Genomic DNA, 20982 nt, shown 5'->3' with positions numbered 1-20982 from the left:
AAGCTTCATTGATCAACCGGAAGAGTCGTCATCATCACAAAAAAGTTAAGGTAAATTGTGATTTGATGACCCTCTATCCCACAATTATGTTTATTGTTTAGCACCTACAGATATAAATCATAGGAGTTCAGACATATCTGAAAATAATTATTCCCTCTATCATCTACAGGGAACAAGATTATATTAAAAAAAACCAAAAACATCACTTTTTGCGTTTTAATAGTAAAACAAATATAACATTTCTCAGTGCCTTAATGGGTCTAGTTTAGCTCCTGCTCTTACTATTTTTTTTCAATGATACTGGGTTACTTGATAATGTCTACAGGCTCTCTCTTTTTACTTCTATTAGTTACAAATAAGTGTTTGATTACAAGGAAGACAGATGTGCAAGGGAGTCCTTAAAATTCGATTCTTTGTCATTAAATAAATATGAACAAAATATGGAGAGGAAAATGAAAAGCATGTACACCCGTCATACTCCTGTAATCTACATTCAAATGTTAAATCATTGTTAATTAAATTGTCCATTAATTTAATTCCTTTAATTGAATTACTTCACCCACCCTAATAATTGCCTCTTGGATATTTAATTTTTATTTAAAAAAACAAACAAAAAAACCAAACTGGTATACCAATCTACTACAAGACTCCCATAATTTCCTCTGAACCAAAACTGCCCCACATATATTTCCACAGCCCATCATCTCCTAATCTGGTTCCCTTGACACAAGGTAAACTTAAACTAAATAATTCCAGTCTTTCTCCAAAACCCTTCTCTAGAAGGAAGTCTGTATTTGCAGTGTTTCTAATTCCCTTTTAAAAAGAAAATACTCATATTAGCTGTCAGTTAAAATAAAAACTCCTTGAGCTTGTTTCTGAATCGCCTTATTTAAAACTAAAACAAGGTGTTGTGAAGCCGTCACCGATTGGTGACACACGCTTATTTTTATGATAAGTTACAGATTGCAATTAGACAGCTGCCTGGCTGGCAAAACCCAGCTGAAACCAGCAGACCTTTGCTCGGGTGAGGTCCAGGTCTCGCAGCTTGATGCTGACTTCCCCAAGCAGTATATTTTCCCAGAACCCCACCTCACTCAGTACAGAAAGATGAATCTCACGTCGTTGGAGGTCACCTTTAGGAATCCCATCGTAAACCAACTGTAAGAAAAAAATGGCAAATATTAGAAAAACATAGCTAGTGATTATGTAAATAAATAAAATCAGACTTTGGAGATTCTAGCCCCACTAAACAGTTTGAAGAGAAATCCAGGAAAATACTTATAACCTATTTTGCATACAGACCAATGTTACAGCTGTGTTAGAACAAAGGGCAAGGATTATTTATCATGACAGTTATGTCGAAGAAGCAGATTTTTATAGGACAAAATGGAAGAAAGTATTGTGTATTCTTCCTTTTTATTAGTGGTAGATTTATTCACGTTTCACTCCATAGCAAAGAAGTAGTGTGGTGAATAAAACACCCCCTTCTAATTAATCAAATAGAACCAATTTAAGAAGAATGTATTGTTTATCAACTTATTACTAGCTTTGCACTACCACACTTGGTGATAAAATGTTATTCTCAAACATCTGCAACTGGCAATAGAAAGGGAAAAGGAGAGCCTTTCACAAAACTGTGTAATGTAGAGGAATGGGTTGCATAAAACACATAGCATCCCCCTGAACTGCTGTTGGAGCCAGTTGGTTAGATCACAGAATCTCTGCAGACTAGCTTCTGCTCTGTAGAAACAATTGAGGTTTGTGCTTTTGCAGCACATATACCAGTCACAGGCCACCTCGCCATCTATTAAGACTGCGGGGATAGGACTTGGTATCTCTGAGCTCCACATCAAGGAACTGTCCCTTTAAATGTTTCCATCTGCTTACATCTTAAAGGGCTATTATATTATCAAAATATCTATAAAATACCTGCTTTTTAACAGCATCAGTAGTACTTACTGTGTAGAGGAAGTCTTAATCACAGTTAATTTAGTATAGTTTTTTTTTTGTTTTTTTTACATATTACCACTAATAATTATTGTGTTTTAAGTATTTCTATGACTTTAAAAGAAGTCATGACCAAAACAATATATACTTTGTGTCGGTACCTCAAATATGGAAAAGGGAAATCATGGTTTAACAGACATAGGGTAAAAATGACTAAAGAGTCCAGTCATTAGGGCAAGAAAAAACCCTGGTCGCGAAGGAGTTAAATAGTAAGCCCAAAGAACAGTTTAATATTTATTTTCATAGACTGCTTTGTACCATTTCATTGTATGTGGGGTTGCAAGTTTTTCGAGCTACTTTAGTCTTCCTCTTGGTGGTCTTCTGTGGGTCCGGCAAGAGGTAAATCTTAACATAAGGATTCGGCTCATTGTTATCCTGAAGAGGCTGTTAAAGAATGTTGACATTACTTGATTTTCTTTAAACATTTTATTAAAATAGTAGGCAGTGTAATACTTGGAAAGATGTACATAGGCTGGTATTAAAAAAAAAAAATATTATCAAAATGAATATTAAAAGGAGGAATATCACATAAAGAAGCCCAACAGGAGCATTTATTTGGTGCAAGGGGCGCTAAAAAATTAGCTCCAGATCAGCAAATCAAATCAAATGTGACAATAAGTAGCAAAATCTGTCTTTAGGTTTGTACCGGCAGCAAGATTTCCGATTATTCCCTTGTTGCACGTTTTTTCTTTAAAGACTGAGCTCTAGTTTTCAACTATGCATAATCAAATTTATTTGGTGTACTCATCAAGATATTGGGGCTGCATCTTGACGATATCATGAGTTAAACAGCTCTAGATGTCTGAATATGAATAGAGACCAAAGGCAGACAATTACCAGACCACGGATGTGCATAACCATAATAAACAGCTTGTCATTCTTGTATGATATGGAGAGTTTAACCTCTCCTCCAACTGTACCAACCGGTACAGACCAAGTTGCATCTGAAAAATAAAACAAAGTTCAACAGACCGTAATTTCCAGATCCGACTACAAAATTGACATGTTGAGGATTAACAATATTTAAACTATAGCAAATTACCACCAACCAAAGCAGTACTGAAAATCGGTTAATTCAACGGGAGTAGAATTGGACATGTGAAAAAGTAAGCTTTTTAATAATTTCAATTACAAGTAAAGCAGCACAGCCTTGGCTGATCCCTGACTGCCTGTCACAATGAACTAGCACTGGAGGCGCATATTCATGTGATCCAGAGCGTACGTTCCCCTTGTGGAACCATGCTCCACTGGGTCATTGGCCAACTGTATGCGTCCCTCACTTACAGATTCCCACTGCATTGGTGTCTCATCACAACACACTGGAAATGTAGGACAACTTCCATTTGTTATACATAAATGTAAAACACAGTGATATCGTTTTGGGCCCGCACTGATAAGATGGTGGGGTGGCAGCACTAATAGATCATCTTCTATGTTACTAAGGAAGTAGGGGTAGGAGAAGAAATAGTTGCACTAGGTCATTAAAAGCCCCAGGGACGGCCAGGTTCTGGATCAAACTCAGGAATAAAATAAGATTTAATATTTTACCTGAAGGCCTCTGAGCTGCAGCATTACCAATGTTTTTCTCATCACGAGGAAGTGGATGGAAGAAGGTATAAACCAAATCACACTGTAGAAAGAACACAGACATATATATATATGGCTATATATTTGCACACAACATGTGTTTTCCCGTTATCTATCAAGTCAGCGATAGGTATCGATAAACCTTTATTCAGGTACTGATAAAATCTAGAATATTACATTCTTCCATTGTTTTAATTCTTGTCTGGTTCATATCCATCTTAATTTGTTAGCCAATCTCCCATATGGCTGTATACTGGCATTTCAGTGTTAAGCACATCATATATACATACTGCAAATCTTCTACACAAAATAATATCAGGTTTTTTTTTTGTATTGGTAAACAATAATAAAATACATCTTACAAAAAAAAAATGGTGAGTAAAATCAGTAGCGACTCAACTTACTACAAAGAGTAATCAGTCTAATATGTTTGAGTAAAAAAAAAATATTACTTTTGTAACTTTCTTCATTTTACAATATTATATATACACACATACATACATAAATATTATTCAATTGATGTTTGATTGTGGCAAGATGTTTTACAGCAAGTTCTTGAATGCTAAGTTGTTGAAGTATATTGTGCTTTATTTCTATGAAAGTGAAATTATATACACTATCTACTGATCTCGATTTATGTGATTTTTAGCCTCAAGGGTAAAATCCTTGATGGATTATATTGCCTCAGCTGCAACACACTGTGGTAGTTCATATCATTTGTGTTGCTCTAACACTCAGTTACCACTAATATTGATTAAAATAAGTGATTATAATAAAGGAGAGCAATCTCTTCAAAATGAATTCATTATATGGCAGAATCAAAGCAATGTATGCGACACAGTGATCATACGAACTAAACGACAGATTAGATGGTAAAATGTTACCAAGCTGACAGCAGTGCATTATGGGTGCTCAGCACAAGCTAATGGCCAGGAGCGCTGAACTGCAAACAATGTAACAGGTTTAGTGTACACTAGCAGGTGGCTGCACCATGGTGAAACATTAACCTCTAATCACCCTTTTCCAGGTACAGCTAGTACACAATAAAGGAGGTCGTAAAGGTCAATGCATAATTAAAGGAACCATATATAGTAAGTTGACCAGATTTTAATAAATAATCACACATGCATCACACAATAGACGCCCCTGAATACATAACAAGAAGCCTAAATAGCCTTACCGCAGTCATTCCCTTATTTGCCTTTGAGCACACCTGCTATATGCACCATCATCGTTATCTGTGCACTCTGTATGACACATGCTTACATCAGCCTCGCTTCCATGCAATACTGACTCCCTCGACACACAATTAATTTCCCTCGTTTTACATCAGTCATTTCAGCTCACATAAACCGGACACTTATGTTTAAAAGGAACCTACCAACAAAACATTGTATAAAACACAGCTTCATATTGGATATTAAAAAAAAAAGTTGTTCACAGTTTTATAGGTATATAAAATTATACACAACTAGCATAAAAAATATCAAAAATATATTTGTTAACTTGCCCTGATTTGGAAGCCAAGCTTTATTCCTATATATGTTTATTTTAAGTTTTCTATTTTTTAAATCCTTTTAGGGTCAGATTACACAAAAAAAATAAACACAAGCCTTGAGACCCAGGGAATCACTGTTTCTTACTGTTCGCTATCTCTCTCCAAAGTGGTACTTTTCTGGGCTCAGACTGCTATATTTGGAGCCAAATCCCCTATTTTCTCCCTGATGTCCCTGCTTTGTAGAAGGCCGGAATCCTTACTGAGCATGACTGTATCAGTGCTCTACAGCCCTAAATCTCACAATAATATTTACAGAAACAGCAGGAAATGGGTTTATAAATAAAACTGTGTAAGCACACTAAAATGAAAATAAAATGGGGATGGGGGGCACCTGTGCCTGTGTTGCCATTTCGTTTAAGACCGGCCCTGCATAAGAGTGTGGCTCATTTTCAATATAAAACACATATATTACTATATATATATATCTATGAACATGGGAACACTACTTCCATAATGTACTGTTTTTTTCACAATAATAATAGGTATGCCTGCAAGGATAAGGACAATTTCACTGCATCTGCCACAAAACTAAAAAAAAAACAATTATGTGAGACCATGTATCTCATTAGTGGGTGCTCCAAACCAATATGGAATACTTATTTTATCTCATCGGTGTATAATGATCAGCTACAGGCTGCTGTCTCACCTCTGCCACCTCAGGAGTTGCATGGATCAAGTGCCAGATGTAACCATTCAACTCTTCCTTCCTGCGCTCTGCTGCTGCCTCCCCACGTGACCGACCAATCACAAAGCGACTAGGAAAACTGAAAGAGTATAAATATGCCCAGACATTAAAAAAAAAAAATATATATATATACACACACACATACATACATAATATATACACATATATATATATATATATATACACACACACACATATATATATATATATACACACACATAAATACATATATATATATATATATACACACACACAAAAATATTCACAAACAATTGAGCATTGAGTGTCTGGTGGACACTCACCAGATTCTCTTTATTTACCTTTCTTTTAACAATAAAATATATGATCTATGCAACCTATTTGGTCCTATTCTTGCTGGGAAACTTATTCAATGTATATTCTAAGCACAAAGAATAATTTTTTTCCACATTAATATTTATGTGAAAAAAGAAATGTTTTCTTTAAAAATGGCCAAATAACCTATACTCTCAACCAACTTCCTCCTTAACGTAAAAATGTCAATATCAAGGCTCACAACTTCCCAAGAAAACACTGCTTGGGAATCACTGATGTAAAAATACTTGATGTAAAAACTGGATATTCTAATCTATGAACAATCATCTACCTTAACTGTATCATATATGTTCACTTAATGTTGCGTTTTTAAACATGGCTTGGTTAATCAAAGAAGTTACTTAAAAATGATCAGGAAGGACTAAAAGAAAGCAGTGACAAAACATTTAAATAGTTAAAAGGATTTCACAGGGTACAGGATTGAAGTTTATTTTAAAAAAAAACAAAAAAAGGACTTGTTAGTAAAAGAGGTCAACCTACTACCAGAAAGTCAGAGGCTTAGATGTAATGTGAGGAAGTTTTACATTAAGAGGTTGGTACATAAATGGAACAGCCTTTCACAAAAAAGTCAGCGGGATAGGTATAAAGCTATCCTGAATGTATCACGAGAACTGATTAAGGTTTGAGTCTTTAAGAGAAACAATGGGCAGACTAAATGAGCCGAATTCAAATTCTATGTTTCGAGTTCTTCTGTTCCGGCATACTGTGTTTATATGTAAACATGGAACTATAAAGTCTTTGTATACACGTGAATGTTTACTGCCATGCTATTATGAAATATACAAGTAATAGGAGTTGCAATACATTTGAATATCAGGGCCCTGAGGATTGTATGTTTCGGGAACCTGGCGGAGACCAAGTTTCCAATGTGACAATCTATACTGTTGCAATGGTAATTAATAGAACATTAGGTTATACAAATGAATTACCCTTATATGATTTGCTGCTTTCCTGCGCCGGCAGGTGTGCCCCAACTATATTATAAATATGAAAAACGCTAAAACACAGCTCGGGCTGTCTTTAGGTAGATGAAGCGTCCCACTATAAATGACTGTGCAATACATTGGTGCTCTGTAACAACCCCTATATCTGCAGGGTACACAGGACCGGCCCAAGGCAAAATGCCGCCTGGGGCGAATTTTTAAATGCCGCCCCCCCCTTTTTTACCCATCCTCTCCCTCCGTCCCCCCCATTATCTACCCCCCCAATATTATCTACCCTTCCCCCCCCCCTTGTACTTACCTTTCAGCAGTCCTGCGGCAAATCTCCCTGTTCAGTCTCGGTGCCGGCTTGTAATGCTGAGCGCCGGAAATCTTCCGGCACTCAGCATTACAAGCCGGCACCGAGACTGAACAGGAAGACTCGCCGCAGAGGAGAGAGAGAGGGGCGCCGAGCGGGTACTGACAGCTTGGTAAGCGAAAACCACTCAGCGCCCCTTTCTCTCTCTTTCGCTTTAGAAAGAAAGAAAAAAAAAAAAAAGGGCTTGGGGCGGCGAAGTGCCGCCCCTTCAAAAGTGCCGCCTGGAGCGGGTGCCCCACTCGGCTCCATTGTCGGGCCGGCCCTGAGGGTACACATCAAATCACTCAGGTTAAGACCTACCTGGGGAGCTGTGATGATGGGAAGAGAAGCCTAAGCTTGGTGTGCAATTCTTGGAACTCTTCAAAAGATCTTTGAATGTGGGAGGTCTCTTGTGGGCTTTCTCTCACCACCCTAATGACAAAAACCTGTAGAGAGCAACATGGGTGCATATTACATACATAGCATAATATAAGATATAGGAGAGCAAAGTTAAGAATAAGTGCCATCGTTGATTTGTACTTTGGAGGTGGGATTGAGAGTTCAGGGTGAGGTCATGTAAATCATGGAAAAAGCATTTTCTCTTCTTAGTGCAGAATATTATTTGATTGGTGGGATTTAATTAGTACCCAATGTACAGACCTTAAATTTTATGTGTTAACATAACCACAGTTGGCAATCTTATTGGATGTGATCCTACAAACCTGTTAAGAGATATTGACGGACAAATGTTGAGGAAATGAAACTTACGTATCCTTTGTTGGGAGTGAAGATTTTCTTGTATCTTGTCAGGAACACATCACAGATCCTACCATCTGTCTTTATTGTGTATGTTCGTGGGGCAAAGGAGAGCACCAGTCGCTCATCTGAGCTGCTAAACTTCAGCTGTGCCAGGTTGTGAAAGAAAAAATTCAGTTTGGTAGCCACCGAACCAAGACTGGACTCAATAAGTCTGAGAGGATGAAGTGATAAAGAATTATTATAATACGTTACCCCAAGTCATTAACATTTATGGTCAATGGCCCAATCTATTGCTACTGCTGAGGCAATACTATGTAATTGTATTTTGCTTATTTCAAGTAATTTCTCAGATTACACCATATCTACCATTGCCTTTTGTATGATGTTATGTGCTCCCAACAATCTCTTTTATTCTATTATCTTTTTTTTTTACGCCAAGAACATCTTGACAAGTGTCTTCCTGACCAAAATCAGAATGCACAACATTCAAAAGAAAGCACAATAGTACACTACGATTACCTTGTAAAGTAGGTAGTGGCATCGGACTCTGAATCCTGAGGACGCAATGCATCGTACACATATTTCAGATCCTGCAAGTCTGAGAGCTCTGGAATCCCACAGGACAACATCTAAAGAACACAATGAGAAATGGCAGGTCCTCAGAGTAGTGCCTACATGGACTACTATAGTTAGGATTTTTTACATCAACCACCAAGAACAACATAGCAAAATCTATGTACGCCAGAAGACTTCATTCATTCAGACAGCCTTGTTCAGGAGCTGAATTAGTGAAAAAGCAGAATTAGAGATACTCAAGAGTGTGAGCAGACACTTTCCACTTTTACTCACCAGTCCCAGTAGATTGAGGAAGAGGTGGGTATGCTTTCGGATGAGATTGTATGCCTGGCAGCAGAGATCCACAAAGTCATGGAAGCGACTCGAAGTTTTGTCTCCGCCATTAATGACATATGCCATGTCTGATGTAAACACAAAGGGGGCCCGGTCGCTATAGAGCCGGAAGGTGTCAGTGAGAAGAGTAGAACAATAAACATTTATGCTTAATGTACTATATAAAGTGTGGTTTTTGAACAATTCTATAGAAACATGGTGGAACACTTAGTGAAATCTCTATCGCAAAATGTGTGCTATTGCCTATCCCTGGCGATAATGGGTGAATGCTAAAATCAGTATAACTACAAAAAGACAGAGACAAAAACATGTGAATGTGACATATGATGGTTATATCAAGAGGGAAAGCACCATTAAGCTTTCAAATCTTACCGTTTTATGTTTCCAAACATCTGTGCATGGCCCAGGAATCGCCCAAAGTCGATGTGAAACATGTGTCCACTGGTCTTAAGCATGATGTTGTCATTATGTCGATCGCAGATACCTAGGACATATGTTGCTACACAGCACCCAGCACATGAATAAATGAAATTTTCCACTGCCTAGATAAAAATAATGACTGCATCAGATATGACGTTTAGAGACACGGATATATAATGAAATATTAGCACATTAGCACCTTTCAGGTCTTTAAGTAAAATTTGTGAATCTCAACTACACTGATAATGAGCTTTACTACATTACAGATTTTTACCTTATCATACTCATCCTCTGTGGGATTGTGCTTTTTTAGCCATTCTGCCAGTGGGCGGTCTTTAAACGAGCCGGTCACCCCATGCTCCACTTGAATCTTTCTCAAGGTCTCAGCTGTTGGAATCATCTCCACCATCCCTGAAACAGACATCTCAGTGTTCAAGATACACAAAACAGGCAATTTCATTTCTACTAATAACACACATATACATGCTCCGTGATAAAAGTGAAGACGGGCAAATTTTCTGTGTGTGAGATGGCAAACCAGCAACCCAGTGTGCTACAAAAAAATGGCGCCTTCCTGAAACTGAAGGTTTTGCTTGGCTTCACAGTATGATCTATAATGCTCTAAACCTCCATATAAGCAACAAGAAATACTATAATACTGCATTTGCAATATATATCAAAATAGTGTTTTATTAGTATACTAATAAAAGCTATGTAATGTGCCAAGTCATAAGGGGGGCAGCAGCTTTGTGTACACATCTCCTTGCAAGGACAGCCAATGAGTTGCTCCAAGCAGAAATCCTCTTGAATATGTACTGCACAGATACATTTTGCAGGGGTGAAGGTTATACGAGCAGTTTGTACTCACCTCGCCCACGGCCTGTAGAGAAGCAGCGGAAGATCACCATGCGCATGTCAAGTCCTTCCTGTATCCAGATCTTATTCATGATGCGTATCATCTGCAAAGTCAACATGTCCTGTCTGAGGTCATCCCCACACTATAAAAAAAAATATATAGTGAGCCATTCTATTGTACAAGATAGCATGATAAAAGGGGTCAGCTTTTTTGCCTAGTAGATTGAGCTAAGATAACAGAGCTAGAACAGATACAAATGCAGCTGCCTAATAAACATTATGCTAAAACGTTTAACTCTTTGGTAAACAAATACAATAGCTTTGAAAACTTACTGTTAATATGATACTAGCACAGTGGAGGCTCCTCCATAGGAGCACATGCACACGTGAACCCCCACATGCAAAAGGAAAGAAAAATTTGTAAAATTCATCAAAAATCCATTTTAATTTAATTTAGATTAAAATGGATTTTGCTAATTTTTTTTTCCTTTTTTGCTTTGGGGTTCACGTGTGCATGAAGCCTCCTGTCCCCTCATGTAGCCTGTCTATGCCAAGAAAGAGCTATGAACAGGCAGCCTGTTCACAGTTCTTTCTTCTATCGCACTGCTGCAGCACACATGTGATAGAAGAAAGACCCTATTTGCTCAATTGCTGCGGCGCCGGCTGAGCCGCCCATTTTCCCCGTTTGCGCAGTAAAGGCTGTGCCAACAGGGGAGGAGCTCCCAGCCAACACACTCACCGAGCTCCGAGTCTCCCCGCCCTCCCCAGTGACTGACGCCAGCGGGGAGGCGGGGCTAGCAATGCAAGGCGTGAAGCGCCATTATTCTGTGTGTTCGTGGAGAGGGAACAGCAGCATGTGAACCCCCATTGGAATTACCCACCAGCCGCCACTGTTCTAGTAATTAAAAAATGATGGGCGTTTCCCCTTTAAGACATTTGTCACATAAAGACCAATTTTTTTCTTCTATTCCGTATTTTTTTTTCATTGTACCAAATCTCACTAAACACCCCTAAAGCCACATTCTCATGTTATCACTGCAGCATGCTTAGGGAAATTGTACTATTGCTCTAAATCTACTGTTGTTTAACCTATGTGTCACTGATATAAACTTGTCCAATTCATCAACTTAATGGTGTGGGGAGCACGTACATTTAACCTGTAGAGCCTTCAAGACAACTGTCCATGTAGGATAAGTATAAGAAGTTATAAAATTTACTTTGGGCTGTACTACACAGTTAGCGCTATAGTATCCATATTATGCAACACAATAACTTACATGAGTGAATGCCTGCCCAGCCCACAATGAATGAATGCATGAATGAATGTCTATGACAACAGTCACAAACTGATCACCACCTAGCAGCTAAACAATGTGTTTGGTAACCTTGACCACATTGTCAAGCCAGACAAATGTTTTAAGACGCAATGAGCCATAACAAATTACAATATAAAATGTTAATAAAAGGTGGTTTCTGTTATTTAAGTGATTCAAATGTAAACTGATAGATGTCAGAGACTTAAAATGCAAACTTTGTTCTCCCCTTTAAAACTTAAGCATTCAAACAGGATGTATGCCTCATCATCAAATGCAACATTTATATGCATAAACAAATTAACATAGTCCTATTGTCACAAATTAGAGGCAAAAGGCAATGGCGTGCATACATTTATAGGATTATGTAAGGGTTTTGTGTATCTTTTGTGTATATGAAAATAAATGTAGATGACACATTTTATCAAGTAAATCTTCAAGTTTCTCTCTACATCCTAATATACAAGATGGACAGGTACCTTAAATATAATGCGGATATTCTCCCCCAGTGGATCCACATTCTGGAAGGTGAGTTTGAGTGGCACAGCATTTGAGTTGAAGTGTGAGCAATCCTAGTGGATGTAAAAAAGAAGAGTCTAAGGTTATTAATCTTTAGTGAAAAATAATCTTATAATTAAGATAATTATACAATATCTTAACTACAACCATGGTCAGGCTTCAGCCTATCAACCTGTCACTTTGAACAAATAATACACAACGCAACAAGACCGGTTTGTCTGCAAGCCAGATCTTATGTGTGTAAAGGAGGCATGCATCTTACCAAATGACTCACCATGCATATTAACGTATTTGCTCGATTATAAGACAAGGTGTTTTTCAGAGCAAACAGAGGTCTGACTGTAAGACTAAGATCCAGATCCTCTCCTCCTCCCTTATAACCTCCGCTGCTGCCGGGACACTTCCGCCGGGGCTTGTATGACGGAGCGTCGGTGTGACATGACCTTCTGGTGCTCCATCATAGAAGCCCCGTTACTAACGGGCAGCAGAGGATGTTTACGCGCATGGCGCAGACGTTCACTGGCTGCCCCCACTAGACACCAGGGAGTCTGAAGCACGGGGGACAAGTCTAGGGATGCATTGGTAAGTCGGGGGGGGGCCTAATGATTACTCAGGAGTGTTTGGGGTGGCAACCCGCTGATAGAACTACTTAAAGAACAATTGCGAGTAGCCCTCTTGAGAAATTGGTACAGTTTAATGTATAGGTGAAAACAGACTATCGCGTTCCATCTAGTATCTGACTGCTGTCCAATGTGTAGTTCAAGAGGCAAGGTAAGATGTAGCTGAAAACAGAGGTAATTTACCTGTGGCACAATCCCTTTCACAAGGAGGCTGGGGCTCAGCGGTAGGCGACAGGAGCCACTGATGTTGAAAAACTGCTTGACATCTTCTAAACCATTCCTGAGAATATCCTACACAACACAAACACATGTTTGAGCCATCATCATCAAAAGCATATAACATCATCAATGTTAAGGATGAAAAAAAGAACCATTTTGGGATTTATTCACTTAATGGAGAGTTTACAGGGCAGGTGTTGTTTCAACTACTTGACGTCACCATACAGTAAAAAGGTCCTTCCCCAGTGAGATTCTACATCAGGAAGAGTTTTGCTGGCTCTGTGTAATGCATAGCTGAATTTGTGAGATTTCACAAAACCACAACACAATAAATTGCATTATATAGGGCCAGCTCAGCCCTTCGTGCTGGAGAAACTTGCCAGTGTTTACAATGAATAGTGAAATGAGTGTTAATTAGTGAATTTACTCCTTTGAGTGCCACACTCTCAATATCACGTACCCTCAAAATAAATCAAATAAGGGTTGTTGTGGTACATAGTAACCATATGCATGCTTCAATTCTTAGTATTTCTAAACATGTTTTAAGAAAAGTACACAATTATTCATATTCAGATTTATTAAGATGAGAAACATAAAAATAAGTTCTATAACGTGTTATGTATGCACAGGGGAATGAACTCTGCACTTAGTAGTGTCATAGGCCTCTGCTTCTAGATTGTTAGCTTCGTTGAGCCGGGTTTATGTCCTGTGTACCCACTGTGGAAAATGATGGCATTATATAAATCAATATTTATTATAGTATACTTCTCAGTATATATAAATATATGATCTAAAGTGCTTGTAATGTTCTTGTTGACATGCTTTTCTGGTATAAAACATACCAAATACTCTGTGTGATGTTGTTTCATCAGAAAAGAAAAGAAAAACGAATGACTGGAGTATCTCCCTTACCTAATGTCAAAACTTTTCTGGTATAAATTTGTTGTGTTGTAGGTTATAGTGATGCCAACCAGAGGAACCAGAAGCAGTTATATATGTTTCACATGATTAGGCAATGAATTAATATATTAAATATGTCAAGATTATTATTATTATTTAGTGTTTTATATAGCACCATCAGATTCCGCAGCACTGAACAAAAGGTAGACGGGACATAACAATTAGTATATAACTTATCAAGATGACATACAGAAAAAAAACAGGTGAGGAGATCTTGTCATATTTTGGTAGGTGCTGCCCAAGCACAGTCAGGCGTCGGAACATGTATGGAATATCATCTTATTGGTAGCTGGGGTAAATAATCTCTTTTCAGAAAAAGACATCTATTGAAGAGGGTGGAGGGATTTATTCTGAATAGTTTTAGAATATGTAAATTTGTTTTAAAACTGCTGGAATACTCAGGACAGTTAAAAACCATGTCATATATACCAAACAAACCACAATTTGTAAATAGTTTGAAATGGTTGAAATTGTTTAAAACTGCTTTAACAAATTATCTTGATATTTGGAATGATGATTAAAAGCCATGTTAGCGTCCTACCTAGAGGGTCACATTTCCAGGGGCAGACAAGAAATCATTAGCAATTCCTGAAAAGGGACAACCAGAACATATACACCATCTCTTACCGATCTGGAGGAGGGAGCACCTTCTCTGACTTTTTGAGCAAGCTTAGTTAAGGTATTTACAAGTCCACACTGACGGTCAAACTCCTCCCGCAGTCCTTTCCCGCAACAGCAAAGAAGAGCAGCCAGTAGATACTGGTAGCGAATACTGAACTGTGAATCTTTTAAGCAGTCTTTCAATAACCTGGACACATGGGTACACAAAGAATACCATGAGCAAAGGAGGTGTACACATCTTTACAACCAGGGAAACGTATGATGATACTAAAACCATTATTTAGGCCTTGACTGAAACAAAATAAATAACTGTTATCCGGCTCCATATTTCTTACTCACCAGAAAAAATAATGCGTGATTCTCAAGTCACAGATAGCTCGTTTGAGAAGGAACCGGACGAGCGGACTGTCCAGATAACACTCATATTTCAGAGCCTGTATAGACAGACAACAGAATAATAAAAAAAGACGGAGAAAAACAAACAAATGCTGACAATCTTTTATTTACTAAATACAATTCCTAGATAATTGATCCAATCTCAGATCGTAGCAAATAAAATTCATCAGATGCACTCTGTTGCATAATTATAGACTATAATGATTTCACCTCTATCAGTAAACATTCCCATGGCAACCAAAATATATCTCGCTAATTAATAAATCAACATTGCATTAGCTTCATAGCATTGATTTCAAGCTTAAGAACATCTCAGGGAGACAAATCTGTGCAATGTTAGGGGTACAAGTATTTTATAAGGTGACGTGCCATCCTCACCTGCACAAGCTGTGGAAGATAATCCAGGAGTTCACTGTCAGATATGGAATCGATCCACTGGACTGCTGTACGCCGAACATCCTGATCAGGGAATCTAGGTATAAATATAACTTGTGATTTCTTGCTGAGGTTCCCTGATGTCTGGACATTTCAATTTACACGTTTTCTAGATATTTTATTCCCAAGACACAACATTACTTATTTCTTCAACATATGAACTGCCTGTTATCAGAGTTATCAAAACTAACCAACATTTTTCAGCATAAAAAAAATTATCTTACAAAACTATTTGCAACATGTTGTTGAAGCCTAAAAGATAAGTGGGGAAGGATCACAATTGTGGTATATTATCAATCCTAATTCATTTTTGACAAAAAAACATGTTACATTGGAAAATGTTTAAAAAGTGAACGGTATATTCTAGCAAAATATTTTCTCTTTTTAAACATTACATTATTTATTTCATTTGAGAACTTTGGTTGAAAGAGCTATTTCTAAGAAGAGCAGTGTTCACTCTGAACAAAATGGCTCACTTGAAAAATTGGTGAAAAGTAGAGTCATGGCCATAAAGTGACAGAATCCTCAATATTTATGGCTTAGATAGGTTTTTTGAATGGTATTCACCCAGTATGTGCCAAATTCTTGCTTTGTTTTGTAAAGGAGAGCCAACTAGGTTTTCTAAAGGAGAGCCAACTATGTCTAATATACAATTAGAATAAAGTCTGGGTTATACAATTATATGAACTGATACAACTATTATAAACACCTGATGAACTTCTGGACAGCAGGAGTCAAAGATATGTTGCAGATCTTCAGAATAGTATTGATTACCGCTAGATATAACATAACAGTAGCAAAATAAAATAAGTGGCCCAAATCAATCCAAATACATACGTAGCATGAAGTAACCCCAGGGCATCCTGATGTTTCATGTGCGTCCACTGGCCCAGCAGGGCATAAATATCGGGCAGACAGGCCCATTCCCAACTAGGGGCACTTGCCAGTAACAAAGGCAGGGAGCTGACCTCAGAGTGGCAGTAATACCGCTTCTCCCATAAGCGCTTCTTATCTTGTTCTGTCAGCCTGAAATAATTCAACACAACATAACCATTAGGTACACAAACTATGCAGGCTGACCACAGAAAGCTCAGCGTAACGGTCCAGTATATAATAGCCAACAAACATTTGGTAGGCATTTAAAAAAACTCAACGCCAACCATTCCCGAAACTCAAACAGTGAACCAAATAATGTGATTATTTAAGGAATGCCTGCTTGGAAACTTTGCTTTATCCCTAGATTCCATGAGGCCACAAAAATAGTAGCCCGTGTTTTGTAACAACATAGAATTTGACAGCAGATAACCACTTGGCCCATCTAGTCTGCCCACTCCATGTATGTGCCTCCCTATTTACGACAATACAGTGCATATAGTAGTTAATGTCAATGACTGTTAATCCTTTTTTCGTGCAATACAATACACCTTTATTTTATTGGTCTATTCGACATTGCAGCAGTCAAGCGTTTCAATTTAATAGTGATTGCAGGAAAATTTAGTCTTGGTCTGTGAAGTAAAAGTCCATCTAAAGTAAATATACATATATTCAGTAAACAGTAATTGTAATTTTTGTCCAAGAGAGGGCAGTAGCAATGCATGCCAGTAGGATTGTGCTTGTGTTTATAGCAGCCTGGAGAGGCTTGTGACAGGTTTGTCCAACAATGCCTCACATCCAGGAAGTGACTGTTACCAATACTAATTTGGAGCGTGTGTACAGCGGTAACATATCTAACCCACCGTACTCCTACATTGCAACAGAAAGATAAAGGTATCATGGGCTGTTACATTTTAACGTAATAGTTACAAATGTTGAAAACGCATTTAACGTTTCCTTAAAAGCATCATTTCATAAAATATTTAGCTACACTAGAAATACTGTAAACTAAAACAGAACCATTCTATAGTAATATATATTTTATAACAATTCTGTATATATATATATATATTATATATATATATTTAAATTTTTTTTTTATTTGTTTTAAGTTAAAGCTCCATATTGAACCTATGTTTTGTATATTTCATTAACAGCATCTAAACATCAATTGTAATACAGAATATTCCTGACGGTATTCTGGTATTAGATACCAGGATATATCACCACATTCACGAAAACCAATTTAAATTTGAAAAAATAAAAATAACCGAACATTTATAATTTAAAAGAAAATTCACAATTCCTATGAATACATGATGTCTACCCTTAGTGAGTATGGTGGAATTCCATCTAATGTAGGTAGGTGTATTGCTATTATACAAGCTGAATATAAGCATTGTGACTTGTGGCTCCCTTGAGATCAAAGATCTGTGTACATCACTTTGTCAGTCTCAGGGTCTTAGAGGGTCTCGTATGACAATTTTGAAGTGACCAGACAGGTCCCTTTGTGAAATGTATTCCCATGCAGATAGAGGTGTTGAGTTACAGTCCGACAGCTGCAACATGTATGGGACTGTGTAGAACAACTACACTCACGTATTTACACACAACCTGACATCTGTACGGCGTAGGTCAAGTTAAGCAGTTTGGGGTAAAGTGACCATAGTCTCAAAGAGAGCAACCGTTTCTAATATAGAATGATTGGGTGTTGTGTTACATACTAGATGAGCACAGCAAGAGACAAAGTGGGGGAAAGCAATTCTTCATAATATTTCTGCAAAAACAGCCTCCACTGACATAAGATATAGCAGGTTATGGATACAGTGTATATTACATTCAAGAAAAAAGGGAAAACCAGAGTATTAAATAAAAGCATTTTTTTTTTTTTTTTACTAAACTCCGGTAGTACCCCCCCTTGCTGCAACACTTTGCTCTATGGCCTTCAGAAAGCCAGTGTGCCAAGGGCATGGACAAGCAGACCCCGCAGCGAGGCCTGCTAGGAAGTGAGGATGGACAGCCAGCACAGTGAAACAAGCTGGGTTTCTGAAGGAAACACCGCGGAAAGAAGGGCATAAGTACAGTTTAGTTTACACACTAAATGTAGCAAAACACCAAATGTCACACAATAATAGGTTTCCCAAACCAATGTGCCAAAGGCAATGTCCCTTTGTCTCAATAACATAACATGAACCATATCCTCACCAGTACAAAGACTCCTTTTGCATAGCTTCTTGAAGTTTGGAACGGTCTTCCTCACTCAGGCTGGAAAACTCGTATTTGGGACTAAAAGCCTCGATTTCTGGTTTTGTGAATTTTACATTAAAAGCAGAGGTGGGAAAATCAATCTGTGAAAATACCAAAAAAAAAATAAAAAAATCAGTGTAGGTAAGGAAAGAAAAGTTATAAAATGAACAAACTAAAGAGGAAACATCTCACAGCCCCCCTTCGATGCTGGTTTATATGATAAAATTAGAATAAATAACTGGAGACTGGCATTTGCTATCTAAACGGAAACTTCTTGCCTTTAAGAAAAAGACCTAAAAAAAAATATTAAAAATGCTTTGTCTGCATCATTTTTTTCAGTACATTCTTTAATTTTTTCTTCGACTGATTGTGGCAGTGTGATTACTTTAAACAGAGCCAGCAAACTTTGGATTAAGAAAAAGATTCATATTGTCGGTGACTGTGCGGTGGTTAAGGGAGGGCAGACTAATTCCACAGTAATAAGATTCTGGTTTTGTCAGAAATTTCTGTTATTAAAATCAGAAGACTTTGCACTCTCCAAGTTTCCTGGCACAGGGACCCCAGCAGCTGTTTTTTATTCTATTGATTAAAAAAAAAAAGAAAAAAAGCCGGTTCCCTTTTTCTCAATCCAAGGAATTGCTGCTCTTCTTCCAAATCCAGAGACCAGAGGACGTGGCAGAGTGCTGGCTTGATTCAAACACAAATTGGTAACCAATTAAAGCAGCAAGACCTATTTCAGTTTACAGTCCAATATTGATTTTTATTATATCATCGCAAAGTAAAATTACCCAACCCTTATACTATTTGCATCTTTACTCTACTGGTAACCTAATTTCTTAGTACCACTGTTTTTATAATTATCCATCAGTTTTTTCCTTTTTATTTCATGTAACTAAAGCACAAATCCCGTTCTGTACCTTTGTGATTAGGCAAACATTTACAGAAAAGCCAAGAACAATACCAACACATTTATTAATGGAGAACATGTCTTGTAGTGGTTGCGGTGAGAACTAACATAGGAGAGGCAAATATTTTCTGGAACCAAGCTCATTGACATTATGTGACATTATTTGTTCAATATGACAACAGCCCCCCCCACACACACACACACACATTGTATCTTGACCATCTCTGAAACGTGCGTTATGGAGAAGCTTCAGGACTTCCATTTTAAATCACTTTTACAGTGTAACATTTGATTAAAGTTGTGGAATATTAATGTTTTATTTCCCCATCACCGCCAGCAACAGAAACATTAAATATAAAACTTCACTGAAGGCAGAGGCCTCCTGGTTAAAACAAACCAGACACACAAAGCTCTTCCAGGTTTAGAACAGAGCAGCAAAACCATGAAAACTATAAACGGGCAGGCAGAAGTCAAGAATGCTTCTTTGAGATGTTTTTATCAAGACTGCTGAAATGCTATAACATGATAAAAAGAATCTCCATGCTATCAATGCAAATGAACATTTCACATGGCTTTTGTTCTACAGACTTGCACTAAGCAGCATAGTATGCTTCAAAGCAGACACGTCTGTAGATCTTTTGCCTTTGAATGTAAGCTTTACCTGCAGAATGATGCTATCGGGTTGGTTCACATTTGGTGTGCTGAAGTTGGTACTGCCATGCTTTGTAGTTGGCCACAATCCAAATAAACGCCGACCACAGGTTAAAAGTCTTCAGGGGAGAAGAATTACACGGTTATTTTTAAAGCCGATATTTAAAACAGTTACAAAGCGCTATTATGCTACTGATTACCTTGATCACAACAGAATATCTGTCTATACTTAGGTGACAACTTTATGAACAGGCTTCTACTATGGGAAATGATAGATGTATTTTATGGATGTTATCCATAGATGCCTAGTTTCAGGCAACCTTTGCATCACAATATAATGATACAAATACAAAAGAAAAAAATGTATGAGTTTGATCACATTGTACAAATACATACAAGGTCAGTATAAACAGCTCTCTAGTGATCTATTCACCAAGCGGTCTCTACAAAAGACACGGGGTCATCAGTTGGGACTTGAGGAAAGAAGATTTTAGCATCATCATAGGAAAGGGTTCTTCACAGTAAAAACGATAAGAATATGGAATTCTCTGCCTAAGGATGTTCTGTTATCTAACTCTGTGGATATTTTTAAGAAAGGTCTGGATGCTTATCTGGATAAGCATAACATAAAGGGCTACAACTGCTAAAAGGAAGTTGACCCAAGGAGTAATCTGATTGCCGCTTATATTTATATTTAACTATAGAAATAAAAAAAGTAGGGATGTTAAAATAAACGAACAACCACGGGCAGGCCCAGGGATACGGATAAAGAGGAAAGTCCCGACATCTGGACTTATTGCTTTATCTCC

At 37.7% G+C, this 20982-nt stretch overlaps 1 protein-coding gene across 1 annotated transcript in view; it reads right to left on the bottom strand.

Annotated features, from left to right (window-relative positions):
* Nucleotides 1–969: 969 nt before the first annotated feature.
* LOC149287903 (phosphatidylinositol 4-phosphate 3-kinase C2 domain-containing subunit beta-like) overlaps nucleotides 970–20982 on the bottom strand; it is a 59294-nt gene continuing 39281 nt past the window's right edge. The window contains exons 14-34 of the mRNA XM_089492271.1: nucleotides 20184–20292; nucleotides 18574–18716; nucleotides 16464–16521; nucleotides 16333–16379; nucleotides 15439–15532; nucleotides 15004–15098; nucleotides 14671–14851; nucleotides 13048–13155; nucleotides 12205–12297; nucleotides 10426–10555; nucleotides 9832–9968; nucleotides 9510–9679; nucleotides 9078–9234; nucleotides 8748–8857; nucleotides 8238–8439; nucleotides 7791–7915; nucleotides 5799–5916; nucleotides 3556–3637; nucleotides 2839–2951; nucleotides 2266–2391; nucleotides 970–1158 (exon numbers count right to left, since the gene is read on the bottom strand). Of these exons, the coding sequence (XP_089348397.1) occupies nucleotides 970–1158; nucleotides 2266–2391; nucleotides 2839–2951; nucleotides 3556–3637; nucleotides 5799–5916; nucleotides 7791–7915; nucleotides 8238–8439; nucleotides 8748–8857; nucleotides 9078–9234; nucleotides 9510–9679; nucleotides 9832–9968; nucleotides 10426–10555; nucleotides 12205–12297; nucleotides 13048–13155; nucleotides 14671–14851; nucleotides 15004–15098; nucleotides 15439–15532; nucleotides 16333–16379; nucleotides 16464–16521; nucleotides 18574–18716; nucleotides 20184–20292 (2587 nt within the window). The remainder of the gene's footprint in view (nucleotides 1159–2265; nucleotides 2392–2838; nucleotides 2952–3555; nucleotides 3638–5798; nucleotides 5917–7790; nucleotides 7916–8237; nucleotides 8440–8747; nucleotides 8858–9077; nucleotides 9235–9509; nucleotides 9680–9831; nucleotides 9969–10425; nucleotides 10556–12204; nucleotides 12298–13047; nucleotides 13156–14670; nucleotides 14852–15003; nucleotides 15099–15438; nucleotides 15533–16332; nucleotides 16380–16463; nucleotides 16522–18573; nucleotides 18717–20183; nucleotides 20293–20982) is intronic.

Source organism: Sceloporus occidentalis, unplaced genomic scaffold (assembly GCF_023333645.1).
Source record: "Sceloporus occidentalis isolate IW3139 unplaced genomic scaffold, rSceOcc1.0.p SCAF_55, whole genome shotgun sequence".
In the NCBI taxonomy this organism is placed as follows: domain Eukaryota; kingdom Metazoa; phylum Chordata; class Lepidosauria; order Squamata; family Phrynosomatidae; genus Sceloporus; species Sceloporus occidentalis.
This window is presented reverse-complemented; position numbering and strand designations above follow the sequence as displayed.